Below are 21,811 nucleotides of genomic sequence, written 5' to 3' on the forward strand. Positions count from 1 at the left end.
TCCTAAGCGTAACGATAAACTTCACTGCTACTTTTATCGAAAAAAAAAAGTATATTAATCCACTTCGTTAGACATTAGGTAAAATAAATTAGCAGAGCTCTCCGTAAACGCTTAAAATTTTTACGTTATGTGAATTTTATTTTCCCCTTCATACGTGACATTTTCAATTGGTGAGTATGTGCATACGCATTTATGTGGTTTTAAAAAAAAAAAAAGTATCGCATGGTTGGAGTTTTCTTCGCAAGAATTACGATAAAAGATGCATGACGTCCTCGCGCGCGTGCACATTTGCCCCTCCTTTATACATACGCATGGTTATATATACGTATTTTTATGTACATAGTTTTATATACCTAGTTTTATGTTCATAGTTTTATGTACGCAGTTATATATATATACATTCATGTGTACGCGGTACCGTGTCCCCGCGAGGTGCATAAGGCATGATCGTACGTCATGGTGCAAAAGGCAGGAAAGCATCCCAGTAACGTAGCCTTAAATGCCATTAACGCTGCTTCACACATTCCAGAAAATGCGTACAGATTACTTAAGAATGAATTTTAGGTGTAGCAAAAGGGAGTTTTCCCGAAAGAACACGCCACTTCATGTGCAGATAATGCTTATGTAAATGCAAATGCTTTTTTTTTTTTTTCACGACATCGTGACACATTTTACTTCAAGCCTAATTGGCGCGTTGCATTTAAAATTTTTCGCGCGTTTTTCAGCGTTTTCATCCCTGAGTGCCACGCCGCTCCGCTGCTCCACCGCTCCACTGCTCTATTCCTCCACTATTGTCCCTTCCTGCAAATATTTACCTATTGCTTCCAACTTTGTACTGCCCCCCTGTTTACGCCTTTCCACATCTGCACTATCAAGCGCTGTGGCAACAAGAGGGAAAAATACATAGAGAGCAAAATAAATTTTGGACAAAGTGGGGCGAAACCAAACTGAACTCGGCTGAACTGGCTGAAGTAGACTGAACTAGGTCGATTTAAGCTGAATGGAACGCCGCACTCACGCTGACCCATCCACTGCAAACATTTTAACCACGTGTTAAACAAACGTCAAGTGGTAAAAAGTACATGTAGAAATGAAGCAAAGTGTGCACTCCGATATGTATAACATTGGGACATATCTGTATGAAGTCATTTTCTACTTAGCTGCTCAGTGCATGTATGCCCCTTGTTTCTATAAGAGCATTATATAAAAAAAGGAAAAAAAAAATTAACTTTGCGATATTAGTATGTTTTGATGGTACACACTTACTGCCTCGCTATTATGGCTTAACGTGGTTAATTTTTCTTAATTTTGCTTAATTGGGTTTTTTTTTTTTTTTTCGTGCCATCAACTGCTCAAAGGATTTCCTTTGGAAAGAGCACTGAATTCACTACATGTACGTACCAGCAATTTAGTAAATGCAAAAACAAAAGTGCGCAGAGCTTACATGTACGCTTGTCCAGTTTTATCCAAAAGCCGCTTACACACTGCGAGGGTCACGACGCCCAGGTGTGCTATACGCACATCTCCCCATGGCGTGTCTGCAGTGAAGATAGAAATGCTAAAAACACCTATGTGCGTGTCTATAAGGGTACGTTGAAAAGCGTTTATATTAACGCGTGCGTATATTTACACGTATGCATACTTATGTGTAACCCTAATGAGCGTACACATTGCTGTTTTGCACATGTGCCCGTGCATAACCGTTTATTTACTCACTAATTTGCATGTGAATTTTTTCCGCCCCTTTTTTTTTATGTAAAGGTGATACGACACCTCAGCGTAGTGACCGCGCAATTGTGTAACCTTCGAGATGTGGTTCATTTCGACTCCCCCTTTAGCAAAAAAATGGTAACACCAAAATAGTCGAAACAGTCGAAACAGTCATAACAGTCTAAACAGTAGCAATGAATAAGCAGTGCAGTATGATGTGAATAGAAAGGAGCGTCTCCTCGTTCTGTGCAAGTATCCCTCTTCATTGCATTTTCAAATGCATTTTGAACCATGCGCGATAGCTTCCTTTGCACATCGTAGATGGTTAAAGCGCACGCGGAGCACGTACTTCGCCTACACTCACCGCTCTCTGCGCGCACCTGCACGCGTATGTGTGGCTGCCGATTGATCTGCTGATTTTATTTGGTTAGGAAATGATTTGCTAGCCTATTCGCCGACCGACTTGTTAGTCAATTTTTCCCTCTTCCTTTTATATCGAATTACGATTCACAGCAATTTGGTTTTGTGTCTAACCCGCCAACATACTCACAAAATTACATCCCTTTAGTTGGAACACTTGGCAGTAGTGTCTTTCCCATTTTTTATGTGCACGTGCATTTACACACAGACGTTTGAAATGGGAAGAAGTAGTTACCCTAGAGTGCGTTATCAGAACCACTGCCATATGAGAAATTTCTCATTGCTGTTTTTAAGCTCATTCTTTTTCATGTTTTCTCTGCCTGCTGCGCTTTGACGAGCTCAGTTTGTTGCATGAGTAGGGTTCATAGGGATGCAGGCAGTGCCTGATTGTTTTTTATTAGAGAGTATTTTTTTTTTCTGTATTCATTTTTGCCGCACTGTTTTGCTGCGTCTTTTTGCTTCACTTCTTTTTGCTGATTTGTTACACCTTCTGTTGCCCTGTTCACTGCACCGTTTTGTTTTTTTCTCTTTTTGACAAATTGAGCCCATCCATGTGTGGCTAGCCAGGCTAGCCACTGCATTTTTAATTCACCAGCGTGACTGCGAAATGCATACGATACGTGAAAATGTACCTAATGCACCTGTGGTTAACCCTGAAAACTGCATGTAGAATTTTAATGCACTCTGAAGTAAGTGTCTAAATTTTCTTGCCTCCCCTTTCATATAGACTGTGTTATTTTCCACTCGTCGGATACGCTAAGGGGGTGATGTGGCAACGTTTTTCTTTTTCTGCATCGCTTCGCCATTGCCTAATAATGCCAATTTAAGGATCCCCCTAAAGACCAGGCGAAGTGACAAAATGGACATACACAACTCGAGAGAGGGCGCGCAAGGACTTTCCAAAATGGGTAACGAGGAGGCACAAGTTAGGGAGAGGCTGCACAAGAAAAAAGTCATATCCAAGGTGGGGTCCAAAGGGGGATCCAAAGGGGGATCCAAAGGGGGATCCAAAGGGGGATCCAAAGGGGCGTCCAAAGGGGAATCCAAAATGAGATGCAAATTGAGATCCAAAGTGGGTGCCGCAGAAAATAGCCAGGTGAAAACACCAAAAGGGACCCATTTGAACAGCGCCGTCAGAGAAAAGTCAAACATTAAGACAGTCATTCATTCTGGTGCTAAATCTCTCAAAACGAAAATAAAAAAATTAAAAAAAAAATATGAACATATTCATATGGTAAATCATAATAATGATGAGCATGTGAAGTCTCTTCTTCATATACACCATAATAGTCACCATGGTGACACAGGTGAAGAGGGGAATTCCATCTGCCGAAACAATTTTAAAGGCACCAAATATGTATGTGCAAAGCGGCTGGAAGGAGAGCAGAATGGGGTGAACTCAGTCCCCAACGGTGAGGCAAAAACAGAGGATCATTTTCGAAGAACTGGAGAAAATTTTATTAATTCTGCTTGCTCAAACCGAAGCTGTAGCAACGATACACGTCCTAGCCGGATTAGCATCGAAAGCCTCAGCGATTCTATACCTTTCGGTGAGGGGACCCATGACGTGTATGGTCAGAGAGATTCTAACGCACATGATGACGCGGATCATAACGCGAACGATGACGCGGACGATGACGCAAACGACGACGCCGATAATGTGTCTTCGCAAGCTGCCAGTGAAAAATGTGACGATTCACCAAGTGAGAATCTTCCCCCTCCTCATGTACGAAAAATGGATAAAGTTAATCCCGCGCTGGAAGAAAGACACTCCCGTAGGGTTAACCACATAATTGGAAATCCCGAAATTAAACATAGTTTGTCGTGTACATCTGATGATCGGGACCGCTCGGGTGTAGAGGAGGCTAACCCAGGGACGGCCGTCAACAATATTGACAACACGAATGATGAAATGAAGAGGTGTACAGCGGAGTCATTTGCTGAGGGGATTTCACAAGATGGTGATAGTAATGATATAGGGAAAGCGGGACACCCAGAGGGAGACGTGATAAGCGGCCATGAAAAAGCCATAAACAAGAGTAACCTAAATGAACCGCTTATGGCGGAACAAAACGATGTAGAACCCCATGGGGGTAAAAACGTCTGGGGGGGCATTGCTGATCTTAATGGAATAGAGGAGGGGGAAATAGGAACAACGATTGGTGATTACCATGCAGAGGACGACAGGGGTGAAATGGGAAACCCTCCAAGTGAGGAAGGGTTCAATGCCGTTCGTTTGGAAGCGCGAGGGGATAGCCATTCGTCACGTGGAACAGTTTCGGGCGAACGAGTTAGTGATGAGATGAGTGTGGCTGCCGATGTGCAACAGCAGGGGGGACTTGGAAGTGGCCAGGACAAAAATGACCAGGACGGAAATCCCCACGGTGAGGACTACCAACGTGACAACTACCAGGGAGAACCTGGCCAACGCGAAAATAACCCAATGGAGTGCCGCCGAAACGAGCGATGTGCAGCTCCAATGATCGCCCAGGAAGAGAAGTTCGACTTGCGAAACATTCTAAGCTGCAACATAGACACGTCCAAAGAGGGACAAGGAGAAATGGAAAAACTAAATCGCCTAATTAGCTTCCGAGATAGTGCACAAAAGTATCTGCAAAGTTACATAGACTCGTTTCTAAATGATTCCTTTCTCATGTCATCCTATCTGCCCTATTTACACTACTACGACCAGAATGCATACGACAAGAAGGAAAAGAACTTTTTAAAAATGGTCACCCATTTTATGGATCATTTTCACTACAATAAAAAACTGAGCAAGGAAATACGAGAGTTTAAAAACGACTTTATAAATTCACCACTAAATGAAAAAATAAAATATGTCGATAAATTTCCATTTTTAAGGTTACCCGAAATGTGCACAGACAGGGTGAAGTGCCAATTTCTCAGGCTGCTAAAAGAATATTGCAAGAAGAAAAAAAAAAGAAAAAAGAAAAATTACTACCAATTCTTCTTATGCCACAAATTTGTTAATCAAATTTTTAAGTTAAAGGAAAAATGGGTCGAAAATAATTTTCTCCAAATTGGGTTGACCGAATTTGGCCCACCGGTAGCGCAGCAGGAGGAGCAGCGGAAGCAGCAGAGGGAGCAGAAGGAGCACACGCAGCAGGATGATGAAGGAGAGGTGGTGGAGAGACACGACGCCGAGGCCTCGCTTGAAACGCCATCCCTAAAGGAACCTATAAAAGAGGAAGGCTATCCTTTCCCCACTGTTAAGGAGAGGAGTCCAAACGGGCTGGAGCAAAAGAGTTACCACCAAATGGGTGAAAAATGGAACAACGATATTTTGTGCGAACAGATTATCTCTTCTCCGTTTTTAAAGGAAGGGAACATTTCTAATGGTGACTTTGCGATGACAATGAAAACGATGGTGCATTCGTTGGATGATCGTGGAAGGAAGTTAATTCAATTAAGTGACGCGAAAAAAATGGAACAACATGCTAGTTGGTCCTATCCTCGGCAAAGCAAACATTTCATTCGGAAGCATCTCAACACCGTGGTTAGAAACAAACTGTTCAATGTGCTTCATTTGACTGATGCGAAATATAGGGAAAAAATTTACATAAAGAATGAGGACCACCATATTATCAACAACATTTCTTTTTATAAAAACAAAATAAACAGATTGTATGCTTATCTCATGGCTTGCGCGCTTATGGGACACTCCCCGAACGTTAGGCAGCCCAATATATCGTGGAACGGGGGCTCCGATGTGAGGGGAAACCCCAAAGAACACCTCCAAGCCGAAACACCCCCCAGAAATAGCGGTCACCTCCGCAGCTCCAACGAAGTACACATAAAAACTGTGCTCAACGAAAAGGACAGTGGATCCCAAAAAAGATGCATCAGTCTTTGCAATTTAATCAAAATTTCCAACGAATTTGTAAAAAATAATGGGAATTCTAACAAGGAGGATGCGCGGAAAAATAAAATCGCACACAATTCTAATCGGGAGAGTCTATCAGAAGATATGCACATCCTTACAAGGAATTTTTTGCAAGACGGGGCATATAACAGTGCACCTCCTCATGTCGGACAAAATGGAAAAAGGTCATATATCTCCACACTGTCTAATAAAGCGGAGCGGTTGACTAGGTGTCCGATCAAATGTGGGGTGAAAAATTTGGAACTCCACAATGAGACGGATTCGTTGGAGGGATTAGCTGATGGGGCCATGTGTCTTCCACACGTAACGAGCGGATTGGACGAAGCGAGGAATGAGACGCCCTATAAATGGGAAGAGGTCAGCGTGGGAGGCGATCTGCAATGCGGGTCCCGCGAAGGCAGGGGAAAAAGGCTCACCTCAGGTTTGATAGCAGATGACCAAGTCAGTCGCATCGCAGGGAATCAAGTCAATCGCACCGCATATAACGAAGTGAATCGAATCGCAGAGGACAGAGCGGAGCAAAGACCAGATGAACGACTGGACCTCCATCCCCCTGTGAAGAAAAAAAAAACGGACAACAACAAATTTCAGTTGTCACCCGACTTACAATTCCTATACGATGCGTACAACAACGGAGAACAAATTATCGTGGTTCAGAATAAAAACAAAGTGTTGCATAACTTGGACAAGTGCACAAAATTTACCCGTCTGTCAAAGGGATCACTGTTCTATGGTAATGACAGGGGGCAGAAAGGGGTCGGCCCTTCCAACGGAACTGCATCCACTCTGTACAAGAGCCAATACAATAGCCAATACCAGAGCCAGATGCGCTACGTGAACATCCAACCGAAATGCACCTACGTGAAGAACACAAATGGGGTCAACTTTCCCAATTTAAATTCTTCTCATATGGCATATTCGTACTATGGGCAGACTCCTTATAACAGTAATATACCATTTGTGCAGAACGGCTCCTTTCCCCACAGATACGGAGAAGGCACCGATAGGGGTTACAACAATGGGTCATTGGCTGCGACCAATGGGAACCACATCATTAGCAGTAATCACAAAGTTCACATGAATGATACCATCGATCATTTGAGTAAATTCGACAAAGTACAAAACGGGATAAATTTTGTAGACAGTAAGAACATCCTGGTGAATAACTCCAGTGTGGAATTTGCAAAATGTAGAAATTTCACAAATGCTTTCAGCCCTCAGTATGTACCTGGTGCTCTAAACTATATTAATGGCATAAATCCAAGTGTGCAGAATTGCTCAAGAGTGAATTTAAAAAGCATAGGTTACTATCCGAACAGAAATAATGTCAGTGGTAGTAGCTGTTTCTCCCCCACGTCCATAAGACAAGAACCACTCAATAGTGACTACCTAACTCAGTCGACCAATTACGTGAACTCGTTTGATGATTCTTCTCAGAGTATGTACAACCAAATGGAGAACACAAACCCGTTTTTATCTGAACAGATGCAAAATGGAAGGAGTACCTTAATGAACCAAAATGGATACCCCCACTTTGCTCTGACGAATAATTATTTTTCGGATGCTATTAATCCTTTCACACAAAATGGAAAAGGCGGTGGTAACCAATGTGGGATGTACTACCACGCGCATACCAACCTGAGTTATGCTCATCAAGGCGAACAAAACGTCGCTAATAATGTAGCCAGTGGGACGGTCCACACAAATGGAAGAAAACAAATAGATCAACCATGTGTAGATTTACCTAACCGAACCAGCGACAACCATTTTGAATGTGTTACTGAGGATGGCACTTATTCTTTGAACCCTCAGAAGAAGCGAGGTAGTGAAGGGATGGTGGAGAAGGACAATAATGGGGACGCAATGGATACAGCTAATCAGCTGGAAGGAAACAAAAAATGCTACATTGACGATGTAAGCCACAATTTAAATTGCACACAAAGAAGTAGCACCACCAGTGGGGAATCTAAAGGAGGAGATGATCATAAGGAGGCCACTGCAAAGAGTTATCCCCCCAGAGGAGGGAACGAACTGTTGGGTGAGGGGAGCAAACATGTGGTGAACACAGATGTGAGTGGAAACCATGAACAGTGCCATGGAAATGACCCAGATTGTGACGAACGAGGGAGTAACATAACTGCCACAGGTGAGGAACTCCTTAACAGGAATGTAAACAACAGCAGTGACTATAAAAACGAATACAGTAATGACAAAGTGGAAGCAAAAAAAAAATCCCCCTTGAACTCGAATAATAATTCTTCACAAAATAGTGGCCCAGACGCGAGGGAGTCGTCGCCTAGGGAGAGAAACCCGCGTGAGAAGGACCAACCGGAGGATAACTCTCCCTCGACGGAAGGTACCAATTTGCATGTGGGTACCTATCCAGAGGGTACCATTAACGGGAACACCGGCGTAAGAAGCGTGCGCAGCGACAACCACGATGGTAGCACCTCCCCTAACGCCCCAGATGCTGATGCTGACATACATTCGCCCCATCACCCAAGCAATAATGTCACCCCCGCTCTTCCAAAAGAGAACCCCTCACGTGACGATAACAGAACGAGTGAGGAACTTGCAGATGCTGTAAAAACATCACGCAACAATGACGAATATCAATGTACTACAAATCTGCAGCATCCAAGTAATGCCTCAACGGGGGTGAACCCCGTTCAAAACAGTCACCTGGTGAATAACCATACTGACCATTTTAACATGAAGAACCAACCCCGTAATAACGACTGCTGTGGCATCATTGACAACTTGGACACGGGTGCCCCTTCCGTGGAAGAAAATCAGGACAGCTCATACCATGGTGGTAGTGCTCCATTTGGAGGGAACGGGCACACCAAATCGATAAATATTAACGACAAACTTTCCTTTTTTAATGTAAACGAAATGGGAGCTTCTATGGATGATGCACCTATTGGGGGAAGCGCGATAAGCGGCGTTGGTCGAAGTGGTCCCCTCAATAGCGGGAGCACCGGAATTGGCATAAAGAAATCAAACCAGATGAACAGCATAGACTTCTCCATAACCAACACAGGGAATAAAACGAAATATAAGATGTCCGAAGAGATGGTGAACATAATGAGACAGACAAATGCATACCGAACCCCCTGTGGACATTACCAACTGAGCCATCCAGACACAAGCATGGCAAGCGTATACAAGCCATTAAACTTGAATGGAATAATGCCGCCCCCTTACCATAATAGAAAAAGTAATAACATGAAAAATTACCCAAGTGCAGAAATGAGGAGTAATATAAATATACATAATTACAATAGGAACAAAAATGAGAACATCGAAATGACAAATACGAATGAATGTCTCAGCACATCCCCCCCCCCGAGCAACTTGCCAAACCAGTATGGATATCTATACAATTATAACATGGGTAATTATTTTCTAAATGGAGTCAATTGGGTCGGTTTAGAAAATCGCACAGGTGACAGACCTGTGAGGAATAATATGAACTTTACCAATTATAATGGCATCTTCAATGGATACTGTCATGGGGATGAGGAGGAGTGGGATCCGCAGCAGGAGGGTCCACATAAGGACGATCCACATCAGGATGACGACCGAAGCGGTGGGTCCTTCCCCTCATGGAGCAATTTAAAAAAAAGAGACAAAACAACAAAGGAGAAGAAGAATGCCAATATGAACACGAGCAAACCGCAACCATTAGGTTTAAATGCCAGCAAGAATAAAAGGCTAGGAAACAATGGACCACCAACCGCCGAGAAATTAAGCGAATTGCTACATGAGAAGAATTTGTCCGTTCCACAAATAGCGGCCATATACGGCGTGCACAGGACAACTGTCGCACGATGGTGCCACAACAGGAACGTTATCCAAAAGTCGAGTAACTACCAGGGGAGGAAGAAATCGTCCTCCACGGTGGGCGCCGAGTACACCTAATGGGTCAAGCGGCAAAAGGAAAAACACTCTACTCAGAATTGTTTTTTTTTTTTTTTTTTTTTTTTCTTTTTTTCCGTGCTGTATTCTGTTTGTTGTGTGTCCCATCAGTGAAGAATGACCTCTAGTGTGCCCCCATTCGCGTTGCAAATTAGATCAGACAGGCCAACCCTCGGGAAAGTGGGGAGTACAGAAAATATGCCACGCTAATCTACGGGCCGTTCGAAGATTTACACATCTTTACACCATCGCGCTAATGACCTGCGATTAAAGAGTGGCATATGGTGAAGAAGCCCACTTCATGCGTTATACGCCAGATGAGAGAATACAATTTTGTGCTGCACATTTTGTAAGCATACACATTGTGCAAGGCTACACATTGTGCCCTTTTTCACCCATTTCGCTTTCATCCGATTCGTCTTCTATGTTTGCTATCCGTCTTTACCACGCCTATCCCCCTCCCGTATATTATAATATTTGTTAATGTGATTTTCTTTTTATGCCTTCTTGAATGCGGCTCGCATTTGGGAAGCAACCGCAGAAAAAAAAAAAAAATCACCAGCAAAATGGGAACAAAATTATGAAGCCGAATGGAGCAATTTTGCAAACCTCAAAATGAAATTTTTTAAGATTTATCTTCTCTCTCATCAAAAATGGCGCGATAAATGCAAAGTTGGGTCAGGAACGTGTGCGTAGGGCACACCATGAACGAGTGATTAAGATCCCATTGCTGTTCTCTTGTGGGTGAAAACGACAAGCCAGAAGAGGTGCAGGCATAAAAAAGAACCCTCCCGAAAGTCACCACAGAGCGTGTTTTTCGAGTGAAACGACAATGACAAAAGTTGTGTAGGAACATTTCGCCACCCCGATAACAGCTCAATTTTTTTTTTTTTTTTGGTCCAACTCCACGTTATGTGAATGCATCATATACACACAAATCTTTTCATCTCAATGAAAGAAAAGAAGACAAATTAGTCACTCCACCCCCAACCGGTGACACTGCACCTTTAAAGAATTATCCTCCAGTTTTTTTTTTCTTCGTGTTTTGTACGAAATGATACCAAAAAAGAGTACAATTTATTTAATAATGTTACACGCATAGAGAAAAACGCAAAATAAATAACTGCATGAATAATTCTACAAATAATGCAATGAGCAGCATGAAGAGCAAAGATGATGCACCTTGACGATTCATGTTTCCTTTTTTCAAATAAAGTCCTCCCCTTTACCTACGTAAAATGTCATTCAGGTGTGTGTCCGTCTTTCGAACGCCATTTTAACGTATTTAAAAAAAAAAAGACCCCTCATGGGGTGAATGCTTTATTTCCCTACGCACGAACGAGTAGGGCGTTCTAAATCACAAATAAAATGAATGTTACACAAATGAGGCTTTTTTTCGAAGGTTTCTATCACCCATTTGGGAATGTGCGCCTTTTCGCTTTGAGAGACGTGAGAGGCGAAATGACGGGACGGGTGATGGCAGGGAGAGGAGACGGGGTTCACAAAAGGGAAGCAGAAAAGGAACAGAAGCATGAAAGCGCAAAATGAAACAAAATCGAAAAAGAAGAAACCAACGTTGCTAAGAAGTGAATCCCATAGGTGGATACAAAATTTTAATTACACATATGCATGGACAGTCAAATGGTGCATGGAAAAAAAAAAAATGCTACGGGGCTCCAAAGTTCAGTTCCCTCATCTTGGGTTGATTTCTTGGTGGTGTCGGAGGTCTCAGCTCGGTCATTTTGGTGTCCCTTCAAAAAGGAAAACGGGAGGTGATGCACATGAGCATGTATTACTCTGCTTACGTTGGCGCATGTGCTCCTTAGAGTGCCACTTCGATGCAGAGGTGTATCTACACAGGGGAGGCACGTCTACATAAGGCAGATACTTCCACACACCGAAAGTCCCTCCGTGCAATCGCCGCCACCTGCCCCCACTTACCACGTGTTGAAGAAGCGAACTTCGTCCTTGGCTGGGTATATCAGTTTCGGAATGACGGTGAGGTCCCTACGGATGAAGAGCAAAGCTCCAGCGTTCTTGTGCGAGTTACAATAATTGGTGGCCGAAAAAAGGGTTATCAGTTTACCCCCCGCGAATCTTTCAAACCCATCCATGACACATTCATGGGCACGTATAATCAATTGTAGATCATTGTCCTCTAAAAATTTGTGAACCCGGTCAGGCCCATACTTAACAATATGACCAGTACCATCGGGGTCTCTTATATCATTAGGGATGGTTCCCAAAATGGAATCATTGTCTGTCGGATCAGACCAAAGCAAATCAGTAACCTTCTGTTCATTCAAATTTTGTGGAACTTGAGAAACAACCAATGGTCTCCTCAACTCAGATATGTCCGAAATGGTATTAATAGTCTTTCCTATACCACCATGAACACATAATATTTTCTCTTCTACAATAGCACCTATAGGTAGCCACTCGAAAACTTGATTTATCTGAACCCAGCAGGAAGACTTATCACTTATGTCTTCCTTTAGTCTCCTTTTACACTCCTCCTGAAATCCATACAGACTGTTAATGGCCATATCTTCATGATTCCCCCTTATCAAATGGATCTGCTTGGGATACTTACATTTTAACGCGAAAAGTAGGCAGATGACTTCTAAGCTGTTGGAGCCTCTATCGACATAATCACCCAGAAATAAATAATCATTTGAATCGATATCACCAATGGCATTTAATTTTTCTCCTAAGTCTTCTTCCACTGGACATTTATACAACTGAAATAATCTCATGAGATCATAATACTGCCCATGTATATCTCCATATATTTTTAAGGGGGCTCTTAATTTTAATATCATATCTTCCTGCTTGAAAATATCCATTACAATGGAACATAGGATGGAGATGTTTGCCCAGGGAATTATAAAAATCGTCTCCGCATTATGATGGTACTGAATTTCGAATTGGGTTATATTCGGATTGAGCAATGTCGTGATGATTTTATCATATACTGTGTTTTTAAATTCACTAATGTAGTTCACTGGTGTGCATAAGACGCCGTTATTTATTTTTCTTCCTTCTTCTTCCAGCTTATCAATGGATATTTTCCGGACCAACAATGCGAAGTCGCTCCCTGTTTCTTGCACTGCATGTGCATGGGCTGCTAGCCTTATTTTATTCGACATGGGTCTAGTGGATAGGCGGAAGAGCGACGAGCTTGGCGAGTCAAGCATGTTCCTCTGCTGCGCATTCTGTGTGCTCTGTACATTTGCTACTGCATTCCCTGCGATGGCGCTATTCTTCATTTCATATATTTGTTTAGCCCCTACATATTGGCTGCTTCCGAGTGCACTAGGCTGATGCGGGTTGATAACGTCTTGGCTATTCAGGTTGAACGAACTGACGCTTCTCACTTCGCTGCCTATATGCTTGACATTTTCGCTTGACAGCTGCTTCTGCTTCAGGGAAGACTGCTTTAGGGTCTTCCTCTTATCCGAATCAAGACTACTGGTTGCATTCACCAGGATGCAACAGTCCAGGCATTCCAACTCGTTTGTTGGAAACTGCTGCGTCTGGTGAGTGAACCCACCAAAGGTGTAAATGGTATGCTTGTGCATCCACGAGGTGTGTCTAAATTTTGAAATGGCTGGAAGGGTTACCCACTCAATTGTCTCCGTATTGTACAGCGCTGTGGACAAAGGGATGGCACACCCGTTATCATTTCGACCCCCTAAAATAAACATTTTGGAGCCTATAAACACAGCAGTATGCTGATAACGCGCTTCGGGAGGGATTCCCTTTTTTATGGGAGCTTCGACCCAATCCCATCTTCCATCTCTGTGCTGTCTCAACCCCCATGTGTCATCTAACGATTTATTTTCCGCACTCCTTCCACCAAATATGACAATCATCCCTGTCGCAGGTCCTTCCTTGCACATGTCAGCTGAGTGGTACACTCTTGGAGGGGGGGCCTTGCAATTATTTGAAATGATTACTTGAACCCATTCGAATGGGGGAAGTTCTACATGCATAAACCAAACATCATTCAGCGTATGCTGACCATTATTCCCACCGATTACAATTAAATTGGGCTTATTAAATACCATTACATGCCCATATCTTCTCCCTGGGGTTACTCCTTTGGTAGGCACCGTCATCCAAGAATATCGTTGTTCCTTTCGTAAATCTAGTATGTACAAATCGTCCAAGGAGAGGGACCCCCCTCCCGTTGCACCCCCATATATAACTAACTGCTGCTCATCAACACAAGCAGCTGCATGCGCTGCTCTCGCCGATGGGGTGTTTTCCGTTACTATTTTTTTCCATTTGTTTTGAGATAAATCATATATGTAAATATCATCTGTTATGTTATACTTCCCTGCGTCGCCTATCGCCCCACCGAATACTGCCACTTTGTTGTTTCCTAGGTAGGTAGCCGTGTGTCCAAAACGAGGTGCTGGAATTTCTCCCTTTTGTTTTTCCTTCCTGCAAATGTTTGTTTCTTTAAACGACCCATTATTCATTTGTCGTACAAGCGAGGAGTAGCTATGCTTGGAAGGGTAGGGGAAAAAAAGGGGGGCCAAACGGTCAGCGGAGAAGCGGTACCATGTGCACACCCCACAACTGTATGTGTTTGCATGTATGTGCTGGCAAAAAGGTTGTCACGAGGGGGAATGGGTGGAGGCAGACAAACGGAAAAAAGGTGTTTCCCTCTATTTCTACCTGGACAAATGGGCGGACGTAAAAATTGAATATTTTAAAAATTACTTTCGTGTGGGTTCCCCCGCCCTGTTTCCACTTGCAGCTGGTCTTTTTTTTCCGCTAAGAGAAGGTGAAACAGCAGGGGGAACGAACAAGGAGAGCAAACAGGTAGGCGTGATTATTTGCGAGGGGAGACCTACACGAGGTGGGTCACATAACTAAGTTCACACGGGGGGGCTCACACCATGACGCATACATGTCGACACATACGGGCGATTACCTCAACGCCCGCGCTGATGACGACAAGTGTAGGTCTGTTTGGCGCATAACTCCCCCTCCCCTGTCACACTTGCACATGCAAATGAAAATCTTCGTCGGTCTTCAAAAGGGACGAGCGCGCAAACAGGAAGAGGCATGTGTGACGCCACGAATATGTGTGGAGGGGGAAGTGAGAAAAGCTTAACGCAGAATGGTTAACAAAAAAAAAAAAAAAAGGCGGAAAATATCAGTAGCACTAGGAATAATATATATGTACGTCTTATCGCAACGATATTTACGATTAGCTACATTGTCGCAATGAATTTCGAATATTTTCTCATACAAATGAATAGACATTTAACACATAAAAATATTTTCCGCGAAAAGGTTTAATCCGTGGAACATGCGTAGTGTGTTTGAATAGCTGCGTTTTTTTGTTCATTCGTATGTTTGTTCGTTTGTTAGTACGTTTATTTGTTCGTTCCTTTGTTCATTCGTTTTGTTCATTTTTTTTTTTTTTTTTCATTTTTTTTGAGTATTTTTACTACATTCGCCACTTAATCAAAAAAGATACACAAACCATTTTTTCATATTTTTTATTCATTAAAAATGAAATATGCATAATTCACAAAGGAAGAAAAAATCAACGCATGAGAATCCTTTTTTTGTTTTATTTTCCCCCGCAATTTTGCGTAAAAATTAAATCCACTTAAAGGAAAAAATGCGAAAAGAATAATGCACACTCACAAAAGTGTGCTAAGACTGAGGCATATAATAATATAAATGGTTTAACCGAAATAAAATGGATATCAGAAATTTGCAACTTAGTGGATGCATGTTTGGACCATCCTTCAACCTTTCCTCTTCTCGCTTATTTTTCCGAATTGGCACACGATTGAACCATTTCTATGTATAGGAATTGACACCGCGAGGTGGTTATTACACATATGTGTGCTGATGCAGAGGTTGCTATTTTACTCTGCTTCGATTTCTTTCCGACAGGTTTCATTTTCGTTGCATTGTTGTTGCTCCTCATCTTTGACCCTTCCGTACATTTGAAAACGAAAATGTTCATAAAAAAAAAAAATAGACGGGTTTTAACGCTTATGTAAGTGTGGTCCCTTCCTTGTCATTTGGAACCGTTCCTATTTCACGCTTTCGTCGCGCTTAGGGGATTAACCGTGGAAAAGAAGACCCACCACAAATTGGCGCCTACATGCATATGCATAAGGTACAAAAGCATAGCAACACGTACAGACGGTGATACATAGCAACGAAAAAAAAAAAAAAAAGAAAAAAATGTCACACAACCACATTGCGCACAATTTGTTCTTTTTCCCACCGCGTCGTATAACCAGTTGTTAACGCATAAATTGTAAATCAATTTTTAGAAAAAGTTTTTCCTTCGAGAGTGTGTCATATTGGACTTTGGGGGACATTACGCTTTCGCGGAAGTGTCGTATTTTTTTTTTTTTTTTCACGACGTGGGAAAGACACCTCCGTGCGTGCCATGTACGTACACGAAATTATCGCTCTATAGCACCTGCGGGGAAAGACGCAAAATGGTAGGAATAAATCTAAAGCGAAAGGAAGGCAAAAATAAGGTAATCTCTATCCTTACGAGTTGGTTTTGTTCTCCTTTTTGTTCTCCTTTTTGTTCTCCTTTTTGTTCTCCTTTTTGTTCTCCTTTTTGTTCTCCTTTTTGTTCTCCTTTTTTGTTCTCCTTTTACTTCTCCTTTTACTTCTCCTTTTACTTCTGCTCCTTTTTGTCCTTACCCATTTATTATTTTTTTTCTCCTTTCCCTCTGTCCGACAAAATGACGCCCCTTTTCCCCTTGCTCGTTTCATTTCTCGCCCTGCTTAATTTTGCCACTCCAGAGGAAATTTTACCCACCAAGGAGACAGACAGCCCTATTTTTTACTATGGGTTTCAATACATACGTGCATAGGCACTATGATAGTGTAGCCTAATTGTGATCTCTGACCCGTTAAGCATTTCACGTCCGGTTTTATCGACCCGAGTTTCTTCCTTTTTTTTTTTTGTTTTTTGCAGATTCATAAATAATGAGGGATATCAGCATTACCTACCGTCAAGGTATTCCAACGTGTTGAGAGATGTAAGGGTGGAGGAATTTCAAAAATGATGGTCATTTTTAACCACGTCTAGTTAAGTCTAGCCTTGGCTCACTGTATCAAATGAGGCTTAACCATGTCTGACAACGTCCAACTATTTATAACTGCCTCTTTTTCTCCTTCTCATTTGTTTCGCGACTCGCTTTCCCCTGCTCGAACGCCTCATTATCTCGTACCCACCGTTAACCCTTAAAACCGCCCCTTCAAAGAGAGACTCCATAAGAGTATCCTGCAATAAAGGCTACACCGTGGCAGTAAGAAAGGCGTCCATAATAGACCTGAACGAGGAAGGTTAACTGAATGAAACTATTCTCTTTTGAATGACTCCCCTCTTTGTGGGTGTCATCACATCTACAGAAGAGCAAATTTGGAAAAAAAACTTCAAAGTGCAAATCGTCGTTTTTCCTGTATGCTGTGCGTTGTATATATTTTGGAGAGCGGTTCATAAGGCACTTTAGAAATAGGAGACTTACTTAAGACACACCATACACCAGCAACTCATGCATTTGTCGTCTTCGACGTGCTGCCCCTACCCCTACCTCACTCATTACGTCCCCTCCTCTTTCCTTTCCCCCGTTTCATCAGAAAATGACTACACAAACATGGCAAAGGAAATATGCTCCAAGAAGGAACAATGTCAGGTGTGAAGAAAGGACGAAATGGACAAATAAAATCGCCAGAGAAGTAGCAAATGAGATAGAGAAACGGGAGAATGATACTGAAGCTCCCTCACCTACACACCCCTTTTGTAAGATTCACAAAAGCAAACATTTCTTCTCATTTTAAGATTGACGTGCGGAAATTTAAAAGGAACACTAAGAACCCCCACCTGGACTTTTCTTCAGAACTGACCATAGAATACATTTGCTTGAGGTCTGAGAATAATTTTTCGCTTTACCCTTTTCTAGGAGAATTCATACGACAATGCGTGGAAAATATTCCTTGTGATTTATCACCCATACTAACTATCAACAGATGGCACTAATGATTTTCCCTCCTCATTTCAGTTCTTATAAAAACCTCTACGATGGAAATGCCTTCCACCAAGGAGTTACACACAAATACCTCGTGTAATACTTTTTGTTCTTACTGGGACAAATGCGCCCCGATGAGGGTTGGCCCATACTATGCGCACACCTACCCCCACACACATACACATACGTATTTGCATTTCGATCTGCATATGCCCATTGCAGAGTGCGGGACCAATCTCTGGGTAATGTAAAATTTGAATGGAGAATAACAGTCAGCGTGATGAGTGTGATCAGTGTGACCAATAGGAGTATACTCCACTGCGACATCGGAATGGCCCACTTTCCCTCTCAGCGTGCGCTCAGAACAGCAGTGAAGTGACAAAGTTTATGTCCATTTCGAAGGCGTTAGAAGCGTGCACCTTGGACAACTGTAAATACGTCATATGGAATGATAAGGACAAAAGGGCCGTCATCTGCAATGCGGACAATTTGGACGTAATGAGCATCGAGCGAAATGGCACAAAAATGAGAACCCGACAGAGTATCACAATAGAGGAAATTTATTCGCAAATTTTAAGCTACAAAAATAGGGGAAGCCGAACACAATAAATCCCTCGCGAGGTACACACAAAAGAAACATTCATTCACTCTCACCAGCATTTCGTAGAAAAGAAGAACAACGTAACGTATATGAACCCCGCCAAATTTTACACCCCGGGATATGCCACCTTCTTAAATTATATGTCTATCTGCGACCATGTTTTGAAAAGCGCGCCCTACAATTTCAGCACCCCCAAATCTGTGGACGTTTGCTCCCACTTGGATTGCGACTACTTCACAAGAAGTAACCCCCCAGAGGGTGGTCATCGCTGTGATTGAAAGACTGACCATCACTTCGATTTATAGTGTCACGTTTGATGTGATCACCATACAAACATTTGCAACAAATGGGGGAGTAGCCATTTAACGCCATCTCTTCCTTAAAAATTCATCAGGCTTTGCTGGATCCATCAGGTCCCTGAGCAATCAGGGGAACGGCAAAACTTGGTAATCCGCAAATAAAAAAAAAAAACATCATAAAGGGATCAAGAATACACATTTATGCACCCTTCCCGAATATCCATTTTTATTTCCGCAGGTTCTGCCAGGGGTACATTTTGAAAAGAGAAAATGCATAGACGAACTATACCTATGTGTGCATATCTACACCGACAAGTTGTGCCGATGCTCCTCTACCTTACGAACGAATGCCCCGCGAAACACTCCTCTTCGCAGCTTCCCCACGATTATCCCAATGGACGGATTCGTCACGAGTGTTAAATTGAGCAAATTTACTTAAAAGGAATATTCTCATGTCAGCACTTATTTTTACCGCTATAATGTGTATAGCACATTCTACATTATGAGTGCATGCGCTGCCTAGGCTTATACCTACGCGGAGGATGGTCTCGGACCGGTTCTCTTCTCTTCTCCTCTCTAATCTTCTCATCTCTTGTCTTCTCCTTTTTGGTAATTGTGTCAACGGGCGCATACGCGTGACGCCATTGCGCTATGGTCTTTTTTGAATAAAACGCAAAAATGTTTAACTGTAACACGTGATGGATGCAATATTTATAACGCGAAAAGAGTGCCTTAAAGAAACCAGAAAAACTACACACAAGGTCACCCCCCACACACCCCTGTGCTTGGTTCATGTGCATAGACAAACAGAACGTCTTAGCCTCAACAGATACGACGTTTAAACACTGATTTTGCGAGTATCATATTACTCCTGTCAAAACAATTGTGCGCCATCTTGGGCGTGTTATTTTTTCGCCTCCAAATGTACACTCCTGACGTCGAGTCCCCATCTGTGGAATTGCATAAATTGAAGATCCAATTCGTGAGGATAAAAATTTTTCTACATTTTTAAAGAGTCAACGAGAGCCTTTCCGTTTTCTCCGCTTTGAGCGCTGATACGTGATGCGTAAATTATTTGTTGGTCCTTTTCCAGTCGTTCACGTTCCGTTTTTGCCCTCAACAATACAAGTAATGGTTTTTTTCTCTCCCACCTGATGGCACATTCCCAGTAAAATAGAACTGCTACAATGTAGGTAACACCACGGACGCGCAACTTCTACAACTTCCCATTTGCAAGTACCATTAAAAAATAATACTATTTGACCGTTTCCTGAAAGTTATTTATTTATTTTTTTTAAAGTTTAAAAAAAAAAAGAAAAAATTGCACGTACGCATTATATGCCCATTCTCGTGCTCACTTTTACGTATCCACTTTGCCCATGCAATTTACACACACACCATATGTACATATATATAATACATATAACTGTACGCACGCACCATGTGTACGTACAGGGGAATTCCACTGCGCAAATGACCCCTTCACAATGCTTCTATCGTTTCCGTTTTGGGCTCCAGAACAGAAATGTTGTCGGGCAAAATGGATGGCAATCCCGTCTTCGAGTCAACAGCAGTGGGCAACATAATCTTAACCTTAATACCTAGGACTCCTTGTTTTAGTTGTGCCGATCTAGTAGCCGTGTTAACAAATCGTTTGGATGGTTCTCCAGTTGATATTAAGTAACCATCACGGAATTTCATACTCTTAGCTCTCTGGGCTCTTAATTTACCCGACACAATAACTTCACATCCCTTGGCGCCGGACTCCATAATGTGTCTGAGGACACCATAACATGCACGTCTGACTGCTAATCCTTTTAGTAACTTATATCTGAGTGACTCTGCTTGTGCCATTGCACACAGTCCTCTGTGCTCTACTCTCTCTGCAAACAATTCAACACTGTTTGTCGATTTGTTGAAGAATCTTTTCTGGACCAGGGATGTCAGTTCTCTGATTCGCCTTCCCTTATCACCTAGTACTTCCCTGGTGCGCGTAGCCCTAATTATAACTTCGGTCCTGGGGTGAGAAAAAAAAAAAAAAAAAAAAAGGACATAAAATACGGCAACTTTTAAAAGGCACATCGAAAAGGACATACTAATATGTATCGATGTGCACACACGGGTAACGTAGGTTGTTATGAAACGGCTGTTTCAGGCACTTCCAATTTCCCAATTTCGATAGAGGAAAAGTGGAAAAAAACACATGTACACATATGAGACCACACGTATGGGCCTCTAGATGCCGCTCTCCTTTTCATACCTTATCGGTGTAACTCTGACTTCTACGCCTGAGTACCCATCCTCGGCTAAAATTCGGGCCAAAAATTCATTCAACTCAGCTTGGAAAACACCATCGTTGATAAATTTTCTCTTCTTCGATATCTGTGGAGGGGGGGAATTACAAATGGAGAGCAATTAGCACTCCATCGAACATTAGGGGAATTGCAACGCTGCGACGTGCACCCTGAAATGTAAATTTAAACATATACGTATCTGTGCACATATGCACCACCTCTCGCCTTTTTATCACTCATATAAAAGGAAAAATTTTGTTCTTCGTCTCCATCGAGCTTTGGCATTACATGGCAGGCACAACTGAGGCTGCCTATGTCCGTTGCATCTCTGGATCTTAAATGGTTATTCTTTTCCACAATTGGGAATACGCATATAGGTGTGGATGCACGCCTCCGTGACAGGGATACAAACGGGGCAACAACTCATCTAAGGGGGTTTGTATTCCCCCCCAATTTTTACGTAAACAATCTCGCCAGGCAAATTGTTGCACATCAGTATGCATAGAAATGTCGCCAACTCACAAAACGCTCATTTTTATTCTATGTAGGGTAAAAACACGACTATTGTTCTCTCGTCACATGAGCATTTCGTGTAGGTATTTATCTTTTCCTTTTTTTTTATTTAAGGCTTA

General features: G+C 42.4%; 4 protein-coding genes across 4 annotated transcripts; 2 read left to right on the plus strand and 2 right to left on the minus strand.

The window, feature by feature from the left end:
- Positions 1–2,989: 2,989 nt before the first annotated feature.
- C922_00120 (hypothetical protein) lies at positions 2,990–9,958 on the plus strand (the record flags this gene model as incomplete). The annotated part of the gene is made up of 1 exon (XM_008815737.1): positions 2,990–9,958. One exon carries the CDS (start codon positions 2,990–2,992, stop codon positions 9,956–9,958), a length of 6,969 nt encoding a protein of 2,322 aa, XP_008813959.1.
- A 1,934-nt stretch (positions 9,959–11,892) lies between these two features.
- On the minus strand, positions 11,893–14,442 carry C922_00121 (protein phosphatase; the record flags this gene model as incomplete). Its single annotated transcript, XM_008815738.1, has 1 exon — positions 11,893–14,442. The coding sequence occupies one exon, from the start codon at positions 14,440–14,442 to the stop codon at positions 11,893–11,895; it is 2,550 nt and encodes an 849-aa protein (XP_008813960.1).
- A 2,253-nt stretch (positions 14,443–16,695) lies between these two features.
- Positions 16,696–18,864, plus strand: C922_00122 (hypothetical protein; the record flags this gene model as incomplete). The annotated part of the gene is made up of 9 exons (XM_008815739.1): positions 16,696–16,805; positions 16,932–16,995; positions 17,221–17,302; positions 17,597–17,652; positions 17,799–17,884; positions 18,019–18,081; positions 18,208–18,227; positions 18,338–18,480; positions 18,643–18,864. 9 exons carry the CDS (start codon positions 16,696–16,698, stop codon positions 18,862–18,864), a joined length of 846 nt encoding a protein of 281 aa, XP_008813961.1.
- A 1,503-nt stretch (positions 18,865–20,367) lies between these two features.
- C922_00123 (40S ribosomal protein S3) lies at positions 20,368–21,464 on the minus strand (the record flags this gene model as incomplete). The annotated part of the gene is made up of 3 exons (XM_008815740.1): positions 20,368–20,902; positions 21,146–21,267; positions 21,375–21,464. The coding sequence occupies 3 exons, from the start codon at positions 21,462–21,464 to the stop codon at positions 20,368–20,370; spliced, it is 747 nt and encodes a 248-aa protein (XP_008813962.1).
- Positions 21,465–21,811: the final 347 nt, after the last annotated feature.

This window comes from Plasmodium inui (assembly GCF_000524495.1).
Source record: "Plasmodium inui San Antonio 1 unplaced genomic scaffold supercont1.1, whole genome shotgun sequence".
In the NCBI taxonomy this organism is placed as follows: domain Eukaryota; phylum Apicomplexa; class Aconoidasida; order Haemosporida; family Plasmodiidae; genus Plasmodium; species Plasmodium inui.